Below are 27,853 nucleotides of genomic sequence, written 5' to 3'. Positions count from 1 at the left end.
AACTGGCCATAAGTCAGACTGAAGGGTTCTTCGAGACAGTTTGAGGAGAACTGAGCATAGAACTAGGAGACAATAACACAAGCTGGAGTCTTATACAGAAAATCAAGGTTAGAGCTGGGAGGGTTGAGGGTAGATTTTTGAGAAGCAACAGGTAATGGTGATCTTGAAAAACAGATGGATAGGGCAGAAGTTTCCTTATGGGGTCAGGATCCTGACATTTGGGACCATATTTTGGGTCCCAAAACCATGCCACTCCACTCCGACAGATGACCGTCGAAGTGATTTTCAATGAGAACTGCCAGATGACATGTTTGCTGACCAATTAGAAACACAGTGAGGACGCTGGAGCTTGATGAGGTGGGATCTATTTATAGAGCTATCGCAGCCATCGTTGTGGAAGCAGTGTTATTTAAGGATGGTGATCTTAAGACGAGAGCAGCAGCAGGGCAGGCTACCACACAAGGGCAGTCCCACAGTTTTCAGACGTCTCCCTTAAGGTTCTTCTGGAGGTGGCAGCTGAACAATAGAACGTGCTTTTTGCGGACAGCCACAGGAAGAGGCCAATCAACCAGATAAAGTAGGCCTGGCTGGAGCTGGCATGTGAGGTGAACAGCTGCAGCATTGTTGCCAGGATATAGGTACAGTGCCGCACGCACTTCAGCGACCCCCTGAGGACTGGCAAGGTGAATATAGCAGTACAGTCACATGACATGCCTCCAGTTGTGTACTGATTGTGTACCTGTGAACTAATCAGTCTGATGGCGCATATGTTGCCAAATATTAAAAAGATGTGTGCCCTGGAACACTACTGAGCCAGTGGCAACTATCACAACCCAATCATATATGGAAGAAGCAGTACAAAGAGCAGCAACGTGTATGATCCACTGGAAATGGTGAAAGAGGGCAACATGGTCTCAACTCTCTTGCTCCTGACCTCGCAGGAGAAACGAGCTCACAACTCCGGCGAAAGGGCTCTTGCATGTGGTGGGCTGCCCCATCTTGTTCTAATGTCAATGGGGGTGGGCCTTAGCATTGACAGGGTAGTGGGCCAACAGGAAGTTGACAATGGCCAGATTGGTGTCCATCCAAGAGAGGGTGAAATGATCTTACCATCTCCAGGTGAGGGGGTGGAGCTCCATCCTCCTCAATTTCCTCCATTCCTATAAGTAAAATGTTATGGAATATTGCTTCTCTGCAGAAGCAGTTTATGAAATAGGAGCATTTTCCTGGCCAGCTTATGATGTCTCAGGAAGGCCAGTTAAGGTGGGGGAGTCACGGCAGGAATAAGTGACATCATCATCTTCAGAGGAAGAAGCAACCAAGCCAGCCCTGTCGCATAAGTGTACTCTGCACTGTCGCATACACTCACCTGGTGGGATCTCGCACATATTTAGAACAGGTGGTACATAGTGAACAACACATCATGAAAGAGATGAAGGAGGCAGAGGCAGCCCTGGGTAGTTGCTCTCGGAAGGTGGAGGACAAGGTACAGCCATGCTCAGCTGGACTAAGATGGCACAGCCTCGGGTTTCGCACACAATACATGTCTTCCTGGAACAGCAGTGGGAGATGTGTATCCAAATATCACAGTTTATTGAAGTATTGCAGAGACATGGGCAGAATATGGAGAAATCAATTTATGGCATGTATACTGCTATGACTGAGACATATGAATACTTGAGCTTATCCATTGAGAGAGTAGCCACTAACTTGGAGAGTCATATGTGACATCACACTGGGTGTAGGAGCAGCTCATTGACAGGCACAGAATGTATGCCATGTTCTGTAGCATTGACCAGCCAGTGGCACAGATGGCACATGGAGTGGATGCCAGGTGCAGCTGGTGGTTCTGTCAGATATTCCGACATCACATGAAAGGGCTGAGGCAGGTAGCGATAATTTGGAGAGCTCTCTCCCCCCCCCCCCCCAATCCCCCAACAGCACACCTGTTGCGGCGCCAACATATGCACCGTGGCACAACGGACAACTTGATTTCCACGGCCATCTCAGCCTCATCTACACACGTGAGCAGCCTCCCTCCACCTCAGAACCTTCCACCATGTGAGTATTCCATATTAGTGACTGAGGGCAGAGGTGCCTTGTTGGGAGTCACTTTCTGATTCACTTGGGTGACCTTTGAGAATTTTTAACTGACCAGCCATAACAATGTAATGAAAAGGTTGATGACTGGACTTAGACTTGTGTGATTCTAATGATGGATGGTTTTAACATACATGAATGATGAGGTGGGGAGAGACACATATGAGAGTGTTACTGAAATAATGTGGCAGTTGGAGACTTGTCTTTCAGGCAATGTGGGGAACAGTGGAAACACCAGGCTTGATGTGCTCCTTGGATTCACTCCTTGGATTCACTCCCTTCCTCTGAGGAAAGGGGAATTTGAGCTGCTTGTCTCCAGTATGAGAGGACCCTCAGGAGAAACGTACCTGGATTAGAGTGATCAGAGTCTTCCTTCCATACTGCTCACTGCTTTGAGGCCTCAGCCAGACCTGTGGAGAGCCTTGGTTGGCTCACTCTGCTCCCTTACTTTCTCCTCATCCTTAGAGGAAGTGTGCCACACCTCTGTTTTTCCTTATCTAGGTCCACATCTCCCTGGAGGACCAAGTTGTGAAGATCACTACAATCCATGAAACCCTTGAGGGAGCGAACTGGAGGGAAACCCCATCCTGCCAGTCAAGATGCCAAAACTGCATCTTGAGGAGTTCAGTGGCCTGCTCTATGGTGACCCTTGTACTGAGATGACAATGGTCATAGCGCCTCTGACAGAGTTGTGTTTAGGTGTTCTCAGTCATCTCTCTCTCCCACTCTCTCTCCCACATCCCCCACCAGTTGACCTGGGGCTCCGCAGCGTCTTACTCCTGGGTCTCGCAGCCAGCCTCTCCTCCCTGCAGCCCTGGCACTCTACTCCCCGGGTCCCACTCCCCAGCACTCTGCTCCCCAGGCCTTGGTTGGAGGTGCAAGAGCGACACTCCGGCAGCATTGCCATGACCAAGGATGGCCTTTCTTGCCTCCAGAAGAACTCCCATGGCTGCCTGGACAGCCCTACCATGCCCCACTTAACCCTGTTGCATCACTCAAATAGGTCCAGAGCTAAATCTATTTGCCTTCTGCATACTCAGTGGCCACTCTGTGCTATTTCATGAGCAGCTCTCTCCGCTTTCCCACTTGTATGCAACAATATTAAATGCGCCTGCCTCTCTGTCACCTAGCTGCTATGCCATCTCCTCCTATACAAGGACGTGGTTGCGACTCTGTGTTCACTGCCTTTTTTATTTGTTGTGGGCATTGCTGGCTAGGCCAACATTTATCGTTTACCCCTAATTGGCCTTGAGAAGATGATGGTTAACTGCCTTCTTGAACTGCTGCAGGCTATGTGGATAGGTCCTTGTGTCTGTTCAGATATGCAACTGTGAAAAAATGTTCTGCTGCAGCAGCTACACCCACTTAAATCCTTTGTCAAATTTCCAAGAAAAACCTCACTGATGAGTAAAAGCCTGGTTACTTCTCCAGGTTTGACCTATATGCAACTCTAACCCAGCAAGTGACTTAGTTGTCAGGACAACTGGTCCAATTCTGGTTTGTAGGGGTAGGTGGGTGGGCATTGTTCATATACTGAGAAAATTTTTCTTTGGTTGTCTAGAAGTTTTGGTTTCCTTGGCTTTACTGAAAGAGGGTTATGTTGCTTTTGAGACTTTCTCTTTTGGCATCCTGTCGATGACCAGCTTCTCTTTGGATTTCTTCTTTATATTTTTCCAAGTTTAGGTATTGTTAAATCTTTCCCAACTATCATTTTGAAACGTGCGTTTATTTTTAATGGCTCTCAGATTTGTTTTGGTATTGGGTCTCATCCTGATTTTTCATTTGAGCCACTGTTGTTGCATCGCCATCAATCTGTCTGCTTTAACAATCTTTCTCTGGTACTTTAATCCTATCTGAAAAGGAAAAAGTCTTTGATGACAGCAGAAACCTCCGAGTGAGAACTTCCATTTTAAGCTTATTTTCTACCTGGCAGGAGATGTCTACAATTTTGTGATTAAATTTCCCTCCCATGGAGATCCATCATTTTAAGGTCTTCAGTCACCTGATGTAATTCCTGAGGGCGGTTGGCATACAGGCTAAGTAGGGTTGTGTATTGTGCCAGTGTAGCTTTTCATAACTTGGATGTCTGAATATTCAGATTATGTGGACTGATTCAAAACAGCAACATGTGTATTAGTGCCTGAGCTCACTCCAGAATGCATGCCTCTTATGCTCTGTAGTGCAGTAGAGAATGATGCGGCTTTCTGATACAAGGAGCATGGTTCAGCTTCATTTCCATAGCATCAAATTAACTTTGTTCTTGCAAAATGGGAAGGAAGGAGTGAGTGCTGTGGTCCTAGCAGAATTAATTAGTGGTGCAGAACACTGGGAAGGTTCGTCTGCATGCCCCGCTCTGAGACAGAATGGGGTGCTCATGGCCAGGAAATGAGCAGGGCAGGCTTTTGCAAAGGAAAGGTTGCGAGTTGGGCACGGTAAAACCCATTGATCAGAGCAGTAAACAATCCTTGATCATATCTGTGTGCTTTTCAGCATATATGTGCTTCACTGGAATTGTTGGAGAGATTTGGGACATTGGTGCCTGCTTGCCTCTTGGCTGTCCTCTGTTCCTGTTAGTGCCATCTCATTATGGCTGTGCTTTATTGTTTAAGTTGAGGAGTTATGTCTTTTTGACCCTATCAAAGTTTTTTTTTGCAGATTGGTGTACAGATTCACATATTTAGTCCCCTTTTGATTTTGGCTAAGGGTAGCTTTCTTACTGATTCAGACGAGTGAGTTTCTGCTCCTGGCCTTTAGCTTTTATCAGGTCTATAATATATTCTGTAAGCTTTCCCACTACATATTTTTAGCATTGTCTGCCAGCCCTCATGACCTATGCCATGTCTCCTTCTAGACATCAGATAATATATCCCTGTAATACAGAGTTTATTTTGGCAGATTGATTTTTGAGATTGTCATGTCTTGACTCTATCACTGCCATGTTCCACTCGAGCTCGGCTGTTTCCTTCCTGACCAGCCCAGTTAAAACCTTGCCTTTTCTTTGCTTTCCTGACACTTCTCTTGTTTGTTACTAAGCCTCGTTAGAATGTCATGACTATGCAACATTGACTTGAGGCCCTGGCGTCCTTTGAATAACATGAACTTCTGATCTTCTGGGTGACGAATTGGAATTCTTGGTCATGTAGTTTAGAAAATCGGGCAAGTTCACTTTGGCTAGGCCCTGAATGCTTGAAGCCCACACATGGATGGCACTATCAAGGGGCCTGATACAGTTTTAAAAAAAAAACACTTTCTATTAGGTATTAATGACATGAATTTTTTTTGGCATTCACTCTTTACTGACTTGAATAATTGAGGAAAAAATAAACTAAGAATCCATTATGTATACAAGAGATAGCACTTTTTAAAACAAAGAGTAGATGTTAAGCATGGTTACTCAGACTGGCAAAAGGTGGGAAGGGATATTCACAGGTTGTGGGACCGTAATTTGCAGCAACAACTTCCAATCCCAGAATGGAAATAGAATTTCAACATTTGCAGGTGACATCAAATTTGCGGGGTGGAGTATAGTTAATACTGAGGAAAAATGCAACAAAATATATTAATAAATGTGTAGAATGGGCGCGTAATTGGCAAATGAATTTCAATATCGATTAAGTGTTGAGATACTGCGTTTTGGTGGGACAAGGAGAATAAGAGTCTAAATGATGAAAGATGGATCTGGGGTACAGATGCACAAATCACTAAAATTAGTAACACGTTAATTGAGTCATTAAAAAAAGCAAACTAAAACTGGTGGTTCATTTCTAGAGGGATGGAATTGAAAAGCAGACAAGTTATGTTAAACTTGCATAGAACCTCATGGTTAGAGCATACTTGGTTAATACTGTGAACGATTCTCATCTCCACGTTATAAAAAGGATATATTGGCATTGGTGGAGGTGCAAAGAGTTTCACAACAGTGATACCAGAACTGAGGATATAGTTATCAGGGAAAGCTGAGCAGGTTGGGGCTTTTTACCCTAGAAAGAAAAGACTGACCAGTAACTTGCTAGAGGTCTTAAAGATTATGAAAGAATTTGATAGAGTAGATGAAGAGAAGATATTTTCACTTATTGCGGAGTCCAAAACTAGAAATCATAAGTAGTAAGAAAGTAATTAATAAATCCAGTAGGGAATTCAGGAATAACCTTTTTACCCAAAGTGGTTAGAATGTGGAACACTCTGCGTTAGTCGTTTTTCAGACAAATAGCATAGATTATTTAGGGGATGCTAAACAAGAACATGAGGGGGAAATGAATAGAATTATATGCTGATAGTGCCCAGTGGATCTTGCAAAATCCTCCCCCCTAACAACTGGGGTCTTCTGCCAAAATTAGGGGAGCTGTCCCACAGACTAATAAAGCAACAGCCTGAATCATGCCTTACAGCCAATGCTGCACACTCTTCCATCACCATCCCTGGATATGTTCTGTCCCACCAGCAGGACACAGTCAACAGAGGTGGTGGCACAGTGATGTACAGTCTGGAGAAAGTGACCATGGGAGTCTGCAACATTGGGTGGAATCTTTTGCTCTTGCTGGTGGTGAGGTTGGAGGCAGGAAGGTTATATACTTAGGCAGGATGGTGACATACCTGAACCCTGCCACCCTCTCACCTGAAGGTCCATGGGTGATGTTTCTGCCAGACTGCCAATTAAGAACCATCTTAAGGGCCTCATCTCACTGCTGCTGGGATTAACCTAGCTGCTGGCAGGCCTGTCATCAAGTGGTGTGCAGAACAGCTGCTAACCTGCAGGCAGCTTATCACCTGAGTGGTGGGGTCCCTCAATCAAAGGCACTCAGTGCCTGATCAAGGGACTGGGCATTGGGAAGGGTGGGGGGCCACTGAGAGCCACCCTCTTGCATTTGTTTCTGACACTTCTGCCCCCTCTCCATGATTTCCCTGTGACCCCCACCCAAAGAACCCCCTCCACCCACACCTTCCCCCCCCCCAACCCTGACATTGCTTAGCTTTGTCTTGGTTCACTCTATGGCCCTGGGATTCCAGGGGCTGTTCTTCTGGCAGCAGTTCTGGCTCCTCTGTAACACCATTGAGCACAAAATTTGCTGGCCTCTGATTGGCTGGCAGCTTCTGCTAGGCGAGACTTATACCCCATAGACCTGATTCCAGAGGAAGACCTGCTGCTGCCCTCACCACTGCCTGATCGGCATGTTGTTTGGCAGGCCTTCTGGAAAAGAGGCAGCTTGGGCCTCTCGCTGGTGCTCCAGCCGGCAGTCGAGATTCCCAATGCCTCAAGATTCCGCTCAAAGACTCTGGACTTCATGAAGTCTCATGGGAGGGCAAGGAAACCTCCTGCTGATTACCACGTACCGCCCTCCCTCAGCTAATGAATCAGTGGTCCTCCATGTTGAACACCATTTGAAAGACGAACTAAAGGGAACACAGTGCACTCTGGGTGGGGGACTTCAATGTCTATCACCAAGAGTGGCTCAGTAGCACCGCTACTGACTGAGCTGGCTGAGCCCTGAAGGACATATCTGCCAGACTGGGCCTATGACAAGTAGAGAGTGCCTGGGTCAGTGCAGCCCCTACAACACTCAAGAAGCTTAACACTGTCCAGGACAAAGCAGCCTGCTTGATTGGCACCGCATCCACAAACATTCACTCCCTCCACCACTGATGCACAGTAGCAGCAGTGTGTACCATCTACAAAACGCACTGCAGGAATTCACCAAGGCTCCTTAGACAGCACCTTCTAAATCTATGACCACTACCATCTAGAAGGACAAGGGTAGCAAATAGATGGTTACACCTCCACCTGCAAGTTCCCCTCCAAGTCACTCACCATCCTGACTTGGAAATATATTGCTGTTGCTTCACTGTCGCTGGGTCAAAATCCTGTAATTCCCTTCCTAACCAGCACTGTGGGTGTACCTGCACCACATGGATTGCAGCAGTTCAAGAAGGCAGCTCACCACCGCCTTTTCAAGGGCAACTAGGGATGGGCAATAAATGCTGGCCCAGCCAGTGAAGCCCACATTCCATCAATGAATAAAAAAAGAGAACCAATGAGGTGGAAAAACCTACTTGACCTCTTCCTCAGCAATCTGTCTGCGACAGTATTGGTAAGAGTGACCACCCATAGTCCTTGTGGAGTGGAAGGCCTGTCTTCACACTGACACTGAGTTGTGTTGTCTGGCACTATCACTGTGCTAAATGGGATAGATTCAGAACAGGTGAAGCACTTGCAGAAGGGCCAGTTATTTGGCTAATGTGGTATAGAATGTTGCCAACAACATGGGTTCAATCCCCGTATCAACTGAGGCAGTTTTTGGAACCCGCCTCCTCGCCTTGTCCCATAGTGATATCAAGGCATAAGCCATGATAAGCAGCACTCAGGCAACAACGAGGGCATTATATGAAGAGAAAGAGAGAGAAGCATTTGTAACCGTCTTCAGCCAAAATTGGGCTATGGATTATTCATCTTGGCTTCCTTCTGAGGTCCCTAGCATCACATTCAGCCAATTCGATTTACTCCACACGATAGCAGGAAATAGTTGAAAGCTCTGATTACAGGGAAGGCTATGGGCCCTGAAATCATCCCAGCTGTAGCACTGAAGTCTCGTGCTCCAGACCGAGCTGCACCCCTAGCCAAGCTGTTCCAGTAGTGCTACAACACTGGCAACTGCCTCAGAATCGCTCAGGTATATCCTGTCCGCAAAAAGCAAGAGAAATAAAATCCAACCAACTACTGCTCCATCAGTCTACTCTCAATCATCAGTAAAATGATGGAAGGAGTCATCAACAGTGATATCAAGTGGCACTTGCTTAGCAATAACTTGCTCACTGATGATCAGTTTGAGTTCTGCTAGGGTCACTCAGCTCCTGATCTCATTACAGTCTTGGTCCAAGCATGGACGAAAGAGCTGAAGTCGAAGTGAGGTGTGAGTGTCTGCCCTTGACATCAAGGCAGCTTTTGACCGAGTATGGCATCAAGGACCCCGAGAAAAACTGGAACCAATGGGAATCGGGGGGGAAAAGTCTCACTGGTTGGAGTCATACCTAGCACAAAGGAAGGTGGTTGTCGTTGTTGGAGGTCAATCAGCTCAGCCCGAGAACATTTCTTCAGGAGTTCCTCAGGGTAGTGTCCTGGGCCCGACCATCTTCAGCTGCTTCAAAAATAACCTTCCTTCCATTATAAGGTCAGAAGTGGAGATGTTTGCTGATGATCGCACAGTATTCAGTACCATTCTTGACTTCTCATGCTGAAGCAGTCCATGCCCACATCCAGCAAAACCTGGGCAACATTCAGGCTTGTGCTGATGAGTGGCAAATAACATTCGCCCCATACAAATGTCAGGCAACGACCATCTCCAACAAGAGAGAATCTAACTATTTGTCCCTTAATGCTCAACAGCATTATCATCACTAAATCCCCCATCATCAAAATTCGGCACTTACCATTGAACAGAAATTTTACCAACCATAAAAGTATTGTGGTTACAAGAGTAGGTCAGAAGCTGGAAATTCTGTGGCAATTAACTTGCCTCCTGACTCCCCAAAGCCTGTCCACTGTCTACAAGGCATAAGTCAGGAGTGTGATGGCATACTCTCCACTTGTCTGGATGAGTGTAGCTCCAACAACATTCAAAGCTTGACATCATCCAGGACAAAGCAGCCTGCTTGATTGGCATCCCATCTACCACCTTCAACATTTATTCCCTCTTCCACCAGCACACATGTGACAGCAGTGTGTAGCAAATTGTCAAGCCTCCTTTGACAGCATCTTCCAAACCTTCAATCTCTGTCCAGAAGAATATTTCAACAGATGCATGGAAACACTACCTACAAGTACCCCTCCAAGCCACACAAAACCCTGACTTGGAACTGTATCACCGTTCTTTCACTGCCACTGGGCCAAAATTCTGGAACTCCCTTCTTAACCGCACTGTAGGTATACCTCATCACATGGACTGCAGTGGCTCAAGAAGGTGGCTTACCACCATCTTGTTGAGGGGAATTAGGGTTGGGCAATAAATAAATGCCTGGCCTTGCCAGCGATGCCCACATCCCATGAATGAATTGATGAAATAGGATCAGTCTCATGTGGAGCATGAATGCTGGCATGGGAAAGCTGAACTGAATGGCCTGCTTCTGTGCTTTAGACTTCTTAAAAGTCACCAGTTACTAGTACATTTGCACTCAAAGGAATGTGGCTATGTAAAGTTAGAAGCTGCACATCCTCTCCTGTATCTTTATTAAGGTTTAGCAAGTTTTCTTTTCATAGTTCTGACTTATTGTGCATATTTTCTAAACATCTCAAAACAGTGAAAGATGAAGACCCACAGATGCCTCTGGCTGAATACTTGCGCTCTATTCTGCACCTGTGTGGGACAAAGACCATGTGTCATGAAGGAGGCTGTGGCTGTTGTGTTGTGGTGATTGAATATGACGACCCCGTGAAACCAGAAAAAAGAATAATCAAGTCAATGAATTCGGTAAGCCTATAACTGTTATGTTTGTCCTTCATCATCTGTGCATCTGTTTAGAGGTCAATATTGCCTTTTTTTTAATGCACTTATTTGTGCAGCATTTTTCTATCCCCTCAGTTGTGTGGCTCTCGATTAATTGTACCTGTCCACGCAGGAGCAATTTGACTGTGTTCAGATATTCGATGTCTTTCAATGCCTTAAATATTTATATACCCATTTTCAATGGCATAAATAAAAATTGAGGGGTCATTTTAATCTTGCATGTTATCAATTTTATATGATAGAAACTTCTTATGGTGACAAACAAGATATTTAGCCTTATGCAAGAAATGCAGAACATACGAACTGACGAATTAGGAGCAGGAGTAGGCCAGTCGGCCCCTCAAGTCAGATCCTCCGTTCAATAAGATCATGGCTGGTATGAATGTAATCTCAACTTCACATTCCTTCCTACTCCCAATAACCTTTCACCCCCTTGTTAATCAACAATCTGCCTTAAAAATATTCAAAGACCCTGCTTCCACTGCCTTTTGAGGAAGAGAGTTTGAAAGACTCCCAGCCTTTTGAGAGAAAAGAATTATCCTCATCTCTGTCTTAAATGAGCGACCCCTTATTTTTAAACAATGACCCCTAATTCTAGATTCCTCCACAAGAGGAAACATCCCCTCCATGTTCACCCTGTCAAGACCCCTCAAGATCTTAAAAGGTTTCAGTTAAGTCGCCTTTTACTCTTCTATATTTCAGTGGATACGAGCCTAAGATGTCCAGCCTTTCCTCAAAACAACCCGCTCATTCCTGGTATTAGTCTAGTGAACCTTCTCTGAACTGCTTCTAATGCATTTACATCTTTCTTTAAATAAGGAGACCAGTACTGTGTACACTACTGCAGATGTGGTCTCACCAATGCCCTGTGAACTGAAGCATGACCTCCCTACTTTTGTAATCAACTCCCTCACAATAAATGACAACATTCTATTATCTTTCCTAATTCCCTGAATATACTAACCTTTTGTGATTCATGCACTAGGACACCCAGATCCCTCTGAATCTCAGCTCTGCAATCTCTCACCATTTAGATAATAAGCTTCCTTTTTATTCCTCCTGCCAAAATGAACGATTTCACATTTTCCCACATTATACTCCATTTGCCAGATCTTTGCCGACTCACTTAACCTATCTGTGTCACTTTGTAACCTCCTTACATCCTCTTCACAATTTACTTTCCCACCTATCTTTGTGTTGTCAGCAAATTTAGCCACCATTCCTTCAGTCCCTTCAAGTCATTTACATAAATTGTAAAAAGTTGAGGCCCCATCACTGATCCCTGTGACACACCACTCGTAACATCCTGCCAACTAGGAAAAGACCCATTTATGCCAACTCTCTGCTTCCTGTTAGCTAACCAATCTTCTATCCATGCCGATGTGTTACCCCCGACACCATGAGCTTTTATTTTTTTACAATAAACATTGATGTGGCACTTTATCAAATGCCTTCTGGAAATCTAAGTAAGGTACATCCCCTTTATCTACAGCACATGTGACTCCTTCAAAGAACTTCAATAAATTGGTTAAACGTGATCACAAAACCATGTTGACTGCCTGATTGCCTTGAATTTTTCTAAGTGCTCTGCTTTAACATCTTTAATAATAGCTTCTAACATTTTCCCTATGACAGATGTTAGGCTAACTGGCTTATAGTTTCCTGCTTTCTGTCTCCCTCCCTTTTGGAATAAAGGAGCTATATTTGCTATTTTCTATTTTCCAATCTTAATGGAACCTTCCCCGAATCTAGGGAATTCTGGAAAATTAAAACCAGTGCATCAACTATATCACTAACCACTTCTTTCAAGACCTTAGGGCAAAGTCCATCTAGACCTGGGGATTTGTCAGCCTACAGCCTCAGCAATTTGCTCAATACCACTTCCTTGGCGATTGTAATTTTCCCCGAGTTCCCCTCTCCCTTCCTTTTCCTGATTTACAGCTATTTCCGGGATGTTACTTGTGTTCTCTATAGTGAAGACCAAAGCAAAATACCTGTTTAATTCGTCAGCCAGCTCCCTACTTTCCATTATCAATTCCCCAGACGCATACTCTATAGGACCAATGCTCACTTTGTTAACTCTTATTTAAATATCTATAGAAACTCTTACCATCTGTCTTTATATTACTAGCTAGCTTTCTTTCATACTCTAGTTTTTCCCTCCTTATTAATCTTTTTGTCATTCTTTGCTGTTCTTTATATTTTTTCCAATCTTCTGACCTGCCACCCGTCTGCGTACTTATATGCTTTTTCTTTAAGTTTGATACTGTTTTTAACTTTTTTGTTTACCACGGATGGTGGGCCCACCCCTTGGAATTTTTCTTTCTCATTGGAATGTATATATTCTGTACATTCTGAAATATCCCTTTAAATGTCTGCCACGGAACTTCTATTGACCTATCCCTTAACCTCATTTGCCAGTTCACTTTAGCTAGCTCTGCTTTCATGTCCTCATAATTGCCCTTATTTAAGTTTAAAATACTAGCCTTGGACGCACTCATTTCTCCCTCAAACTAAATGTAAAATTCAATCATGTTATGATTGCTGCTACCTAGGGGTGCCTTCACTAGAAGGTTATCAATTAACCCTACTTCATTGCTCAATACCAGGTCTGGTATAGCCCACTCCCTGGTTGGCTGTAGAATGTGCTGTTCTAAGAAACTATCCTGAAAACATTATATGAACTCTTCATCCACGCTACCTTTGCCCATCTGATTTTTCCAGTCTATATATAGATTAAAATCCCCCATGACTATTGCTGTATCTTTCTGGAAAGCTCCCATTATCTCTTCTTTTATACTCTGTCCTACTGCGTAGTTACAATTAGGAGGCCTGTACACCACTCCCACAAGTGACTTCTTGCCTTTTATCAATCCTCATCTCAACCCAAACCACTTTTACATCCTGAACTTGGGTCAACCCTCTCAAATATGTTAATACCATCATTAATTAACAGAGCCACCCCTCCACCTTTTCCTATCTTCCTGTCCTTCATAAATGTCACATACCCTTCAATAGTCAGGTCCTAATCTATGTTGTCCTGTAGCCATGTCTCTGTAATGGCTATCAGATCGTACTGATTTATTTCTATTTGTGCCATCAGTTCATCTGTTTTGTTTTGAATGCTACATGCGTTTAGATACAGAGCCATTAGAACAAAGAACAAAGAAAAGTACAGCACAGGAACAGGCCCTTCAGCCCTCCAAGCCTGCGCCGATCATATTGCCTGTCAAACTAAAACATTTTGCACTTCCGGGGTCTGTATCCCTCTTTTCCCATCTTATTCATATATTTGTCAAGCTGCCTCTTAAACACCACTATTGTACCTGCTTCCACCACCTCCTCTGGCAGCGAATTCCAGACACTCACTACCCTTTGCATAAAAAACTTGCCCCGCACATCTCCTCTAAAGTTTTCTCCTCTCACCTTGAAATCTATGTCCCCTAGTAATTGACTCTTCCACCCTGGGAAAAGGCTTCTGACTATCTACTCTGTCCATGCCACTCATAATTTTGTAAACTTCTATCAAGTCGCCCCTCAATATCCGTCACTCTAGTGAGAACAATCTGAGTTTCTCCAACCTCTCCTCATAGCTAATAACCTCCAGAGCAGGCAGCATCCTGGTAAACCTCCTCTGCACCCTCTCCAATGCCTCCATATCCTTCTGGTAATGTGGCAACCAGAATTGCACGCAATATTCCAAGTGTGGCCTAACCAAAGTTCTATACAGCTGCAGCATGAATTCCCAGCTTTTATACTCAATACCCCTTCCGATGAAGGCAAGCATGCCATATGCTTTCCTGACTATCTTATCCACCTGCGTTGCCACTTTCAGTGACCTGTGGACCTGTACACCCAGATCCCTCTGCCTGTCGATGCACTTAAGGGTTCTGCCATTTACTGTATAATTCCTACCTGTATTAGAGCTTCCAAAATGCATTACCTCGCACTTGTCCGGATTAAACTCCATTGCCATTTCTCCGCCTAAGTCTCCAACTGATCTATATCCCGTTGTATCCTTTGACAATCCTCTTCACTATCTGCAACTCCTCCAACCTTAGCGTCGTCTACAAACTTACTATTTAGTCCAGTTACATTTTCCTCCAAATCATTTACGTATACTACAAACAGCAAAGGTCCCAGCACTGATCCCTGCAGAACACCACTAGTCACAGTTCTCCATTCAGAAAAGCACCCTTCCACTGCTACCCTCTGTCTTCTATGACCAAGCCAATTTGTATCCATCTTGCCAGCTCACCTCTGATCCCGTGTGACTTTACCTTCTGTACCAGTCTGCCATGAGGGACCTTGTCAAAGGCCTTACTGAAATCCATGTATATAACATCCACTGCCCTTCCATCGTCGATCATCTTTGTCACTTCCTCGAAGAACTCGATCAAGTTAGTGAGACACGACTTCCCCTTCACAAAACCATGCTGCCTCTCACTAATACGCTCATTTGCTTCTAAATGGTAGTAAATCCTGTCACGAAGAATCTTCTCCAATAATTTCCCTACCACCGACATAAGGCTCACCGGCCTGTAATTTGCTGGATTATCCCTGCTATCCTTCTTAAACAATAGAACAACATTGGCCATTCTCCAGTCGTCTGGAACCTCACCCGTAGCCAGTGAGGATACAAAGATTTCTGTCAAGGCCCCAGCAATCTTCTCCCTTGCCTCCCTCAGTACTCTGGGGTAGATCCCATCTGGCCCTGGGGACTTATCCACCTTATTATTCTTCAAGACGCCTAACACCTCTTTTTTTGATCTCAACATGATCCAGGTTATCTACACACTCTTCCCTAGACAAATCGACCACTAAGTCCTTCTCTTTGGTGAATACTGATGAGAAGTATTCATTTAGTATCTCTCCCATTTCTTCTGGCTCCACACACAGACTCCCACCTCTGTCCCGGAATGGGCCTACCCTTTCCCTGGCTACCCTCTTGCTTTTTACATATGTATAAAAGGCCTTGGGATTTTCCTTAATCCTGGTTGCCAATGACTTTTCATGACCCCTTTTAGCCCTCCTGACTCCTTGCTTAAGTTTCTTCCTACTTTCTTTATATTCTCCACGGGCTTCATCTGTTCCCAGCCTTCTAGCCCTTACGAATGCTTCCCTTTTCTTTTTGATTACTCTCACAATATCCTTCGTTATTCAAGGTTCCTGAAACTTGCCATACTTATCCTTCATCCTAGCAGGAACATGCCGGTCCTGAATTCTTATCAACTGACGTTTGAAAGCCCCCCACATGTCAGTTGTTGATTTGCCCTCAAGCATCCGCCTCCATTCTAGATTCCTCAGTTCCTGCCTAATATTGTTATAATTAGCCTTCCCCCAATTAAGCACCTTAATCCGAGGACTCCTGTTATCCTTATCCACCAGTACCTTGAAACTTATTGAATTATGGTCACTTTTCCCGAAATGCTCCCCTACTGAAACTTCGACCACCTGGCCGGGTTCATTCCCTAGTACCAGGTCCAGTATTGCCTCTTCCCCAGTTGGACTATCTACATATTACCATTGAATCCTCCCCCTCCCATTGCAAGTACCTTGCCAGCCCTGAGTGGATGTCACGAACCCTGGCATCGGGCAGGCAACAAAGCTGTCTGGACTCTAGCTCTTTGCTACAGAGAACAGTGTCAATCCCCCTTACTATACTGTCCCCTGCTACCACTACATTTCATTTTTGCTGCCCCCACTTGGATGGCTTCCTGTACTATGGTGCCATGATCAGTTTGCTCATTCACCCTGCAGCCCACTCTTACCCAAACAAGCTGAGTGAACCTCAAACCTGTTGGACAATTGCAGGGGCTCACACTCCTGCACCTCTGCCCTCTGGGTCCCCTTACCTGCCTCACTTGTAGACACACCCTCCTGTTCCTGGCCACTGACCAGAAGACCCTATCCTAAGTGGCGTGAGTGCCTCCTGGTGTAATGCATCCAGGTAACTCTTTTTTAAAAATTCATCCATAGGATGTGGGCTTTGCTGGCTCGGCCAGCATTTATTGCCCATCCCTAGTTGCCCTTGAGAAGGTGGTGGTGGTGAGCTGCCTTCTTGAACCGTTGCAGCCCACAGTGCTGTTAGGAAGGGAGTTCCAGGATTTTGACCCAGCAACAGTGAAGGAACGGCGATATATTTCCAAGTCAGAATGGTGAGTGGCTTGGAGGGGAACTTCCAGATGGTGGTGTTCCCATCTATCGGCTGCCTTTCCCCCTCCTGCAGCTCAGCCTGCAGCTCAGCTTGCAGCTCAATGACTCTGAGCAGAAGTTCCTCAAGCCGCAAACACTTACTGCAGATGTTTTTGCCCTAGATCACAATGCTATCCAGGAACTCCCACATGCTGCAGCCTTGACACATCACCTGACCTGCCATCCTTAATGTGTTTTAAATAATTACCTCATTATATTAATCACTTATTTAATGTTGCTTTCTTATATATTTTATAATTTTACCACCAAATTGTGTACTATTTTAAACCTTAGGGATAGAATAGAGCTTACCCACTTACCAGATACTCATTGAACAGCTAGCTCCTTTCCCTGTAGTAGAGCAAGAACCAATTTCTATGGGGTGAAAAAGATAGAAAGAGGAAACGAACAACCCCTTTTTGCCCTTCACCAAACTCACCTCTCACCAGACTCAAGTCATTGCTCAGTTAGTCGGCTGCACTCCTTTTGCAGAAAATGAATTCCATTTTGGAGCATCAACAGCAACTTATTTAAAAAAAAAAATTGGGAGGAACTAGTGGTAAGTAGATTTTTATGGCCAGACAGCATCAAAAATGACAACTCCATTTTCAGAATGTTGGTGGTAGTGAGGTTAAGTGGTTATGTGCCCAAGAAAGTAAATAGGCTTTCCTCATATATAGATTATGCTCATAGAAAGCTGGTGTTCATATGTTCACTGATGAATTGTGGATGTCACCGTATTGTGCCATAACAGGGAGATTTCTGTGTATTATTTCACACGGTTTTGAAAATAACAAGGTAAAATGGAAGCTATTTTTGCCTATCCAAATTTCAAAGCGAAGGTCTAAAATCGAGTTGACCAAAAGAACCAAGCTGGCTTGATTGATCTGGAATTTAGTCAAAATACAAAGACATTATTTTAGATGTGTTTTGAATTGTATATGGTCAAGGCATTAATAGCTACTCATGATGAAGCCAGCAAGTGAGCATCTGATCAATAGCATTCTGTATAACCATTCCTGTCTTTGATCATGAATGACTGGCAGCTCTAACTTCAAGCTACATTGGTCTGAGGGAGTACTGGCAAATTCTCCAATTAGTTGGAGCTTCTGAGCTCCAGGAATGAACTGAGGTTTGCATTATTGTTGTATATCATTGCATTTGGAAGGACTGCCAAGGCACAAACCTGACGGTTACATCCAAGAATCTTGTCACTTATCAGAATCCCAAAAATCAATTTTGAAAAGGGTATTTTAATCCCTTATGGACTAATTCTAATTTTATTATTCTTCAGTGTCCTACTGTATCATTTGAACTATTTATATTAATTGACTTGTAAATAAATTTCACCAATGGTTTTTCCCTGTACATATTGGTTGAATATGATAGTAGTAGTTTCTACCTTTCAGGAAGAACAGAAACATGTGGTGGATATTCCCTTTGATTTGCAGGAAACAATATACCAGAGTTAGTGGTTAATTATTAATGTTAGGTATGCTAACCGAAACACACACTTATGAGAGCAAGTGAAGAGAGACATTAAATTCAGTTTCCTCTGGATTTATTGGATTTATCTATTGGATTTATTCGTCACCAATGCTCTATTTATTACCTCTCGTTTTGGACTCTACCCATAAGTCAAAACATTTTTCTCCATGTCTACCCTATCAAACTCCTTTATTGTCTTCAAGATCTCTATTGGATCACCCCTCAGTTTGACCATAGACCATTGTTGGATATGGCACATGAGAAAAGATTAAATAAAGATGGGACATAGCAACTGGTCAATCAAACCTGACCTATTCGATGATACCATTTGCCCACATTATTAAGCCCCTCAGTCATCTAACGTTCTGGGAGAGGCAAAATTCACAAGAAATGTTGTCACTTCAGAAGAAAATTCCAGATAAATGGAGGGGAACCAGGATGACACGACAGAGGAGAAACGAGGTACATGGAAGCCTGGGACAGACAAAACAGCATTAGAATAAAGACTAATTCAGAAACCTGAGGGGTCAGAAGGGAGAAATGCAAAACGGACTAAGGTGGATTTGAAGTGCATGTGCTTATATGTGAGCTGCAGATGTGCAAATTGCCACATGGGATTATGATATAGCAGCAATAACAGAGATCTATCTCCAGCAAGAGAAGGTATGACAACTTAATATTCCTGTCTCCAATATGTTCAGGAAAAATAGGGAAGCTGAAAGAGGACTGGGCATGTGGGTGACAATATTAATCAAAGATTTTGTTACAGCTCTAGAAAGAGATGATGTGCTTGGGGAATCTATCGGAGCAGAAGAGAAGTTTTTATGCTGCTAGGTATATACTATAGGCCATCAAATAGTAGAAAGGAGATAGGCAAATTTCAGAAAGATGCAAGGCCAATGGAGTAATGGTAATGGGCTTTAATTATCCTAATATAAACAGGAACATAACAGGGTAAAGGGCGAAAAGGGGAGGAATCGCTGAAGTGTGTACATGAGGACTTTCCCCAATCTGTTATGGCTAAAGCCCAACAAGTAAGAAAGTGGCATTGGAGACTTGGGCAGAATCTTCCACTCCCGCAAGCAACGGGAATCATGACATGTGGGGACGCTTAATTTGGTTTGAGTTTTAAAAAATCAGTTTTCCAACAGCAGCAAAGAAGTTGGAATTTTGTTCTCTCGACTTTCAAGGCAGGTTGAGCTTCCCGATGAACAATATCAGGAACCCCATTTGCGTGAATTAGCATGTCATGAATGCTCATTAAAATGACAACTTGCTGGAATCACGTTTCCTCTCCAAATTAATGGTGGGGGTGTCCCTAAAAGTAAGGTTGCAGTGGGCCTCAAGAATGGGAGGGGTCAGAATAACTAGCGGCATGGAGACGTCAACATTGAAGAGAACGGGAGAGAACAGGAATGCCAACATAAATAATAATGGGGACAAGGGTAACTTAAGGAGGCTGGATGGTCACAGGAAGGAGTGGGATTAGGAGGTGATGACTATGGAGGAGGATAAGAGGAACTTGGTCGGTGACAGGGGGAGGTTGGAATGTGCTGGAAGTACTTACAAACTGAAGAAAAACCATCTTCCACTTTGCACAGTTATGACATTTGAAAAGCAGTTGGGCAAAAAACAATATAGGAGGGGTCACAAAGCGGGAGTTTATGACTCTTTTGGGCCAAGTGAAGGGGCACCCTATTAATTATTTGCTCAAGCCATGGAGAACCAGGCTCAGCTGAGTACTGCTCTCGAAGTTCAAATGCCCATTGAAGGAGCATTGTTCCATGACTAATAGGGCACACTCCTGGGAGAATCCATTAAGGTTTGGAGCTGGAGTTGAGTAGGTGTAATTGGCCATCTGTTCCTGATAGAGACATAAGAAATGAGATGGAGGTGAATTGATTCAAGGGGCATGGTGCTGGGCAGCAGCTAGGTGCACACTCCAAGCCTCATTAATCCCAGTTAAGTGGTCATGGCTGACAAGACATAATGCAGAAACTCTTTCCATTACATCAAGGCTATGTTCTCACTATAGAGTGTCTAGGCTCATGGAGGCAAGCTGACAATTGCCTGACAGAGGGTTTTCGCACATAGCTGTAATCACCCCCTGGTCAACGTGCAATGTCTGCGTGCTCAGTCATTTATGAAGGGGAGGAGCACCCACCTGTGGTCCTCCAGGTTGTCCTTCACCTGCAGCTGGGGATGCCATGTCTAGATGGAGGACAGGCCAAGGGTTTAGCACTGGCTTGCTGGCTTGGAGATGGAGGGTAACATGGCAAGGGAAAGCTTAATGAAGTTATCAAATCTATATATTCACAGATACAAAGGGTGTGGAGAATGCAGGCAACCCTACCTTAGATCTTGCTCTAATACAATTGGGGGGAAGGGCCCATCGTCGATTGGCACAGGTCCAGGAGGGGCAGCACCCTGAGCTGTAAGAGGGAGCAGGGCCCCAAGAAGTCCAAGATGCTCCTGAAGAAGGGAAAATGCAATGGAGACCAGTGGCCTGACCACGGGTATATAGAAGGTGCTGCTCATAAATAGAAATGAGTGAAAGGCAATGCTGCCGGCGCCTTCGCTTGTCCAGGGATGTGGTAGCTCACATTTGCCACCTTCTCTGTGAGGAACTGATGCAGCACGGACATGGAGGGCATCCCATGTTGGTGGCATTGAAGGTGACTGCCGCACTGAACCTTTTTGCCAGTGGGTCCTTCCAGGGCTGCATCTCCCAATTGGTGACACCAAGGCATATGGATGGTCACAGATGTCCTGTTCACTAGAGCTTGCCAGTATGTCCAGTTTCACTTGATGCCAAAAGCCAGGCTGCCAGAGTTGTGGGATTCGCAGCAATACCTGATTTCCTACGAGTACAGGGTGCCATCAACTGCATGCATGTGGCCTTGATAGCTCCCTGACAGGAGAATGTTGCATCAATCAAGAAGAATTTCATCCTCTGAACATGCAGTTAATTTGTGATCACAGAAGGCAAATCCTGGTTTGTGTTAGGTACCCAGGGTGCTTTCACAACTCTTACATCTTGACCCACTCGCAGGTGCCACAGATATTTGAGGGACTTAGGCACTTGCAGGGCTGGATCCTCAGGGACAAGGGATACCCCAGGAGATGTGGCTGATGATGCCAGTTCGCCATCCACATAGTGCTTCTGAAGAGAGATACAATGCTGCACATGTCACCACCAGGTGCTTGATAGAGCAGATGATAGGCCTCCTGAAGATGCATTTCCGTGGGGTCTCCAATACTCACCATAGTGTGTCCAGGATAATTATTGTCTGCTGTGCCCAGCACAACCTAATGCTGCAAAGGGAGAAATGGAGGATTGAGATGTCTCCTCCGACGAGGAGGACGTTGAATGCAATGGATCTGATAAGGGTGAGGATGTAGACGAGCCACATGAAGAGGCCATAACAGGTACAATGTGGCAGACGTGCCCATGAGAATCTGATAGCTACAAGATTCCAGACGGGGTAATGTGCTGACATTTATTCACAATTGTTTGCTGCCTGGGAGGCCCCAGCACTTTTTTGCTCAGAGAATTTCTCTCTCAAGTTCCATGTTTTCTTACAGATTAGGGAAATATCAGTACTCATTGTGTGCCCTGATGTCGGGTTGATCATTGGAATGTGCTAAACACTGGCTAGCATTGGTGATAGATGGCAGTTGTAGAACCTGAACAACACTCCCTTCTTCCATGACCTTGGGATACTTTAGATGGAATTGTTATTTCACCCATGCCCTCACCAAGTCAGTGTGCACAGCAGCTTATAAGCAGCTGGAACTCAAACTTAGCCAGGGACACACTCCTGTCACCCTGATACCTGCTCACTAAGGGACAAGACATATCACTCTTTCAGGCATAACAGATAGATGGCTCAGCAGGAAGCACCATGTGTCCCCTCACCAGCGCTCCCCAATGCGGATTGAGGCATCATCTTGCTAATGCACCCCGACACCATTCACACATCATGAAAGCAATATTAGGTTCATAATTGATTATAGAACCAAGCTGAATAACAATAAGTGCAAAGGAGAACTGAAAAAGAAAGCAAGAGGAGCATTGAGAGTGTATGAGAATAGATTAGCAAGTAGATAAATGGGAACCTTAACACCTTTTTATACACTTACAAATACTAAAAAAATAGTCAAAATAATGGTGATGCCAATTAGATACCAAAAAGATCACCCTGTGGATGCTGAGGGCATGGTTGAGGTGCTGAATGAGTATTTTTGTTAACAGAAAAGCACTTTTGACTAACTATCATAGAATGATACAGCATGGAAAGAGGCCATTTGGCCCATCATGCCTGTGCCAGCTCTTTGAAAGAACTATCCAGTTAGTCCCACTTCATTAACTTCTTTGAGGTTATGAAGAGCATTAGTGAGGCCGCTGCATTTGATGATGTTATGTATATGAACTTTCAAAAACGCATTTGACAAAGTGCCACATAATATAGATTATTGTCAAAATTAGAGCCAGTGGCATTAAAGGGATATTGGATACAAAGTTGGTTAAAGTAGAAGCAGAGAATAGTGGCGGGCGATTGTTTTTCAGACTGGATGTACAGTGGTCTCCCTTGGTTCAGTTTTACGGTCACTTCTCTTTTTGATAAATTTATGCCTGTATCCCCTAATTCCATGTCATTATTTCAAAGTTTACAGATGACATGATACTCATAAATGCAGTAAACAGTGAAGATGATTGTAGCAGACATCAGCAGGACATAGACTGGGAGATGCAAGTTAACATAGTGATGCAGTTTGGAAGTAAGAATGAGGGGAGACAATATAAATTCATGAGACAGTTTTAAGGAGAGTACATGAACAGAGATCTAGGGGTGTTACACAAATCTTTAAAGGTGGCAGAAGTTCAATAAGGATATTAAAAATGCATGTGAAATCCATGGCTTTATAAATAGAGATTTAGGAGTGCAGAAACAAAGAAACTGTGCTAAACTCGTATAAAACACAGGTTAGATCTCAGCTAGAATACTGTGTCCAATTCTGGATGCTTTGAAGAAGGCTGCAAGGCCTTGGAGAGTGGGGAGGGGGCAGAAGAGCTTTACCAGAATGGTACCAGGGATCTGGGACTTAGTTAAGTGGAGAGACTAGCCAAGTTAAAGTTAGAGCAGAGATCTTTTGGGGGGGTGGGGATGTAATAAAGGTGTTCAAAATCATGAATGGTTTGGATCGTTGTCCAAGGCTCCATGTTGGTTTTGGGCTGAATAAGGTTCCTCTTACACGGAGTGATTTGGACATAGGCTGTATTAAGTTTTTTAAACTATTTATTTACAGCTATTTACTGCATGGCAAGAAACATTACTGTTTACGCAGACTATTCCATGAACTGTTCCTTTGGTCATCTGATCTGATGTCATGTTTACATCACCATTAACATCACTGTCTAATTAACATAAACGTTAACACTTTACAATGAGAAGTGTTGATAGAATAAATAAACTTAATTTGCTGAAGGGTCAGTAACAAGAGTACACAGATTGAAGATAATTAGCAAGAGAACTGGAGGTGAAATGAGAATTTTTTAATAAGTTTTGATCTGAATGCACTGTTTGAAAGGGTGGTGAAAGCAAATTCAACGGCACCTTTCAAAAGGGAATTGGATAAGTGCATAAAGGGGAGAAAATTGCATGACTATGGGGGAGAAGGCAAGGGTGTGGGGCTAATTAGATAATTCTTTTAAATACTTTAGTTGAGGCAGGCAAACTAGGCTGAATGGATTTTATTACTTTCTGACATCGGCAGGTGCTCAAGCATGTTTGACCACTTTCTCAACCAATCCACTGTATTCTATCACTTCAGTCACCTTCCACCCATTCTCTCTTCTTATACAAATGAATCAAAAACTGAAAAAAATTCCAGTACTCTCAAGAGGCACTGTTGAAAATTCATATAATTGCAGAAGTCTCTGCAAAATCGGTTTCCGTTTCCATTTCACTGCGCTGAATGTAACTCATGATCGTGCACTCTAAAGATTAGGACAAATTTTGCCACATGAGATCAACCAGAGTGGCAAGAAAAAAATGAATTACACGTCGCTGTACATTCCTCTGCAAAAGGACAAGTTTAAACGTGGCTGAGATGTCAATGCCCTTTTATTTTGAAAGGTTGTGACCAAAATTTGTTTATGTTCTGCTTATCCTTGAACTCTTTTTGTGTCCTGCTGAAGCAGTGTTAACACAGGCTTTACAAATGAACTGGTGCCTCAGGACTGCCTATTAACCAGCTTGTAGGGAATATCAGTTCTCAACTATGCAGCTAGGTTACAGTCCTCACAGCAGGGCAGAACTTCATACGTGGATAAAGGGAAGTTTGAAATTGCTGCTGTCGTGTTACTATGACTATCCTCCTGAGATTGTGGAGTGTCAATGGTAGTGAGCATGGGAGTTCCTACTTATTGTCCCAATTTTCTGTCATTGATCAAAGTTGTGTTGATGGATAATCAGTAGCATACTGGGAAGTGTATAAATACATAATGTAATAGTATTCACATTAATTTTTACCTGAAGCAGTCTGTTTTACAAATGTGACAGATTCCCGAATAATAACAATATGTAATACTATATTTAGCGCATAAATACTGGTTGATTTTTAGACATTTGCTGACTGACACTTTTTAATCTGGAATAATCAAGTCACTATTGTGAACCTCTGAATAACATCATATATTTAAAGTACTGGGAGTATTTTCCTCCTTTTTATGCAAAATGTTTCCACAGTGCCACCTACTGGCCGTTTCTTAGCTGCAGAGTGAGCACTTAGCCATTTTTTAAAAATTGAATATTTCAAAAACAATACTCCTTTTGTGCTAACATCCTCTTGGTTTTATTTTCTGCCTTGTTTTGTGTTTGTTTAAATGGTAACTCATGGTAACCGAATCTGAGGTACTTGATGTTGCAATTACTGTGCCCAATAAGTGTGAAATACCTATTTTAGAAGATGTACGATTCCCCGAAGATCTTGTGACTTAATTGTGTATGTTCATTCATCTCTAGCGCAATAAGGGGTCAGTAATCCCAGCAAGCCAATTCCTTAAATGATTGTCATTTTCCGTACATTCAGCAAATTGTACAGTGTATTGCAGAAAAGTAACATGAAGGTCGTGCTCAACTTGCCCAAAATGACATGCCTGCTTTTCTGAGGTTGGGATTAAGGCACGTTATTGGGTAGAGAAGGGGGAAGACCTATGAGTGAGTGATAGAAAAGCAAAATACTGCAGATACTGGAAATCTGAAATTTAAACAGAATATGCTAGAAATACTCAGCAGGTCTGGCAGCATCTGTGGAGAGGGAAAAAGCGAGAACTTTCCAGAACAATGACCTTTCATCAAAATTTTAAGCCCTGAAGCTATGTCATGGACCTGAAACATTAATTCTGTTTCTCTCTCCACTGAGTATTTCCAGCATTTTCTGTTTTTATTACTATGAGTGACTTATTCCTCATCTCAGTGATCCTAAATTCATCAAAAAGCTATGTTGGATAGACCTAAAATACTATTTTGAAAGCTTTCAGACCTGATTTTGGTTTGGACGTTTTGTGTACTTTATGTACAGCGGCATAATAATACAAACTAAATGTTAAATCTTGTGATCTCTAAAGGGCATATTGTGCTATACTTTTGAATTTTGCAGTGTTTGTTTCCAATTGGGTCTCTCCTGTCATTGGAAAACCACCAAGTGATAACAATAGAGGCACTGGGGTCTGTAAAGAAAGGCTTACACCCCATACAACAGCGATTGGCTGATTACAATGGAAGTCAGTGTGGATTCTGCAGCCCAGGCTTTGTCATGCAGATGTATGGGTAAGTACAGAAAACAGTCTATGTTGGATATCGACCTAAATATCTTCAATGTTTAAATGTGAATTCAATTGCCTCTTGCAAAAAAAATTTGAGTTTTCCTGGGAAAAAACATTTTTTGTTCTCTATGCACTTTGTGACACCAAGACAAAACTTGCGGGAATTATGACTCTTAAATGCCAGCAGCATGCGGTCTTCTTACAGCATTAACTCTGTGAAAATAAAACTAAGAAACGAAATAATACAAGTTAAACACTTGGGGCCCTGGAAATATGCAGGCCAATAATTCTTACACTTTTGCCAGAATTGCTCCCGCTGCTACGCCCACTGAAGGGTGCAGGGTTGGGGTGGGGGTAGTGAGCCTTCTAGTGATGGGTGTCTACACCAATATGGGCACAGATATTATTCCCTTCTTGTAAAGCAGGCCACAAATACAGCGTAGATATCTGGGTCCTGGCCATGTATTACACCAACGCCACTCCCAGGGAAATTTCTTCATGGTGTTCCCTGTTTACGGGGCAAGGAGGTCTTTAATTTTTTTTTTCTTATCTCTTTTTATAGAAGTGCAGACCACAATCATACAATAGTACAACACAGAAGGAGGCCATTCAGCCCATTGAGTCTGCCTTGGATCTTCGGAAGAGCTAATCAGTCAGCCCCACTCCTATGCTCTTTCCACACATACCTGCAAAATTTTCTCCTTCCAAGTATCTATCCAATTCCATTTTGATGGCTACTATTGAATCTGTATCCACCACCATATCAGGCAGTACATTTCAAATCCAACCACTTGATGTTTAAAACAGATTTTCCTTATGTCATCTCTGCTTTTTTTGCCAATCACCTTAAATCTGTATCCTTTAGTTACCAACCCTTTAACTATTGAAAACGGTTTCTTTTTATTTACTTGATCTAAACCCTTCATGATTTAAAATACTTCCATTAAATCTCCCCCTAGCCCGCTGAGAGCAATAGCAGAGTCACTAATGAGGGGCCTTATCGTAAGTGTATTATCATAAGTATTCTGATATTAGTCTGTTCACTTAATCTCCAATTATTCTCTAACAACTGTCACTGGATCAGCCAATCACCTGATACCTGTGCTGACCCTACACTCAGCCACTCTAAAGGCCAAAATCATGGGAACTTTTGACATAAGGGCCTGGATTTTCACCAAGTCGGGATGACTCAGGAGCTGTTTAAAAACAATGGGTGGATCTCGATTCCAGGGTTCCTGACCCCATTCCCAGGCTCTCTGATTTTCGGAAGTGCATATAAAGAGCGTGGGCTGGTTCCTGTCAAAAGCCCATAAATGGCACTCCTGGCCTGGCTGGTTCCATTGCAGAGATAGGCATGTCCTATTCCTCCGCAATTTTCTTGGAGTGGGGCCAGGTTTCACGCCTTAGGGGAGCCGTGAACCCCAGACTGCAAAAGGTAAGTTCAAAAGGTCCCTCTCATGCCCCCCTATGCCAAGCTATGGCACTCCCATGCCCATTGGTTTTTTACAGTGTATAGTGGGTCAATGGGCATGGAAATGCCATAGCTTGGTATGGGGGGCATGAAGGGGCCACACGGGGTAGGTTGGTGGGGGTGGGGGGCATGTGGTGACACAGATGGCCCATAGGCAGTGTTTGGAGGCTGAGGGGGTTTGAGGGGTAAGGGTTGGAGGGCCTTTGTGTTTTTTAACTGGAACGAAGCCCACTGCACGGAGGCAGGCCTTTTTAAACAGTCGCTGTGGCTGCC

The 27,853-nt window shown here is 43.7% G+C and overlaps 1 protein-coding gene across 1 annotated transcript in view; it reads left to right on the top strand.

The window, feature by feature from the left end:
* Window positions 1-27,853, top strand: part of LOC144694130 (uncharacterized) — a 220,675-nt gene that overhangs the window by 17,794 nt on the left and 175,028 nt on the right. The window contains exons 4-5 of the mRNA XM_078564486.1: window positions 10,390-10,559; window positions 25,944-26,113. Coding sequence (XP_078420612.1) covers window positions 10,390-10,559; window positions 25,944-26,113 — 340 coding nt within the window. The remainder of the gene's footprint in view (window positions 1-10,389; window positions 10,560-25,943; window positions 26,114-27,853) is intronic.

This window comes from Cetorhinus maximus, chromosome 2 (genome assembly GCF_964194155.1).
Source record: "Cetorhinus maximus chromosome 2, sCetMax3.hap1.1, whole genome shotgun sequence".
Lineage (NCBI taxonomy): Eukaryota > Metazoa > Chordata > Chondrichthyes > Lamniformes > Cetorhinidae > Cetorhinus > Cetorhinus maximus.
Note: the sequence above shows the minus strand (reverse complement) of the source record. Positions and strands in the feature narration are given on the sequence as shown.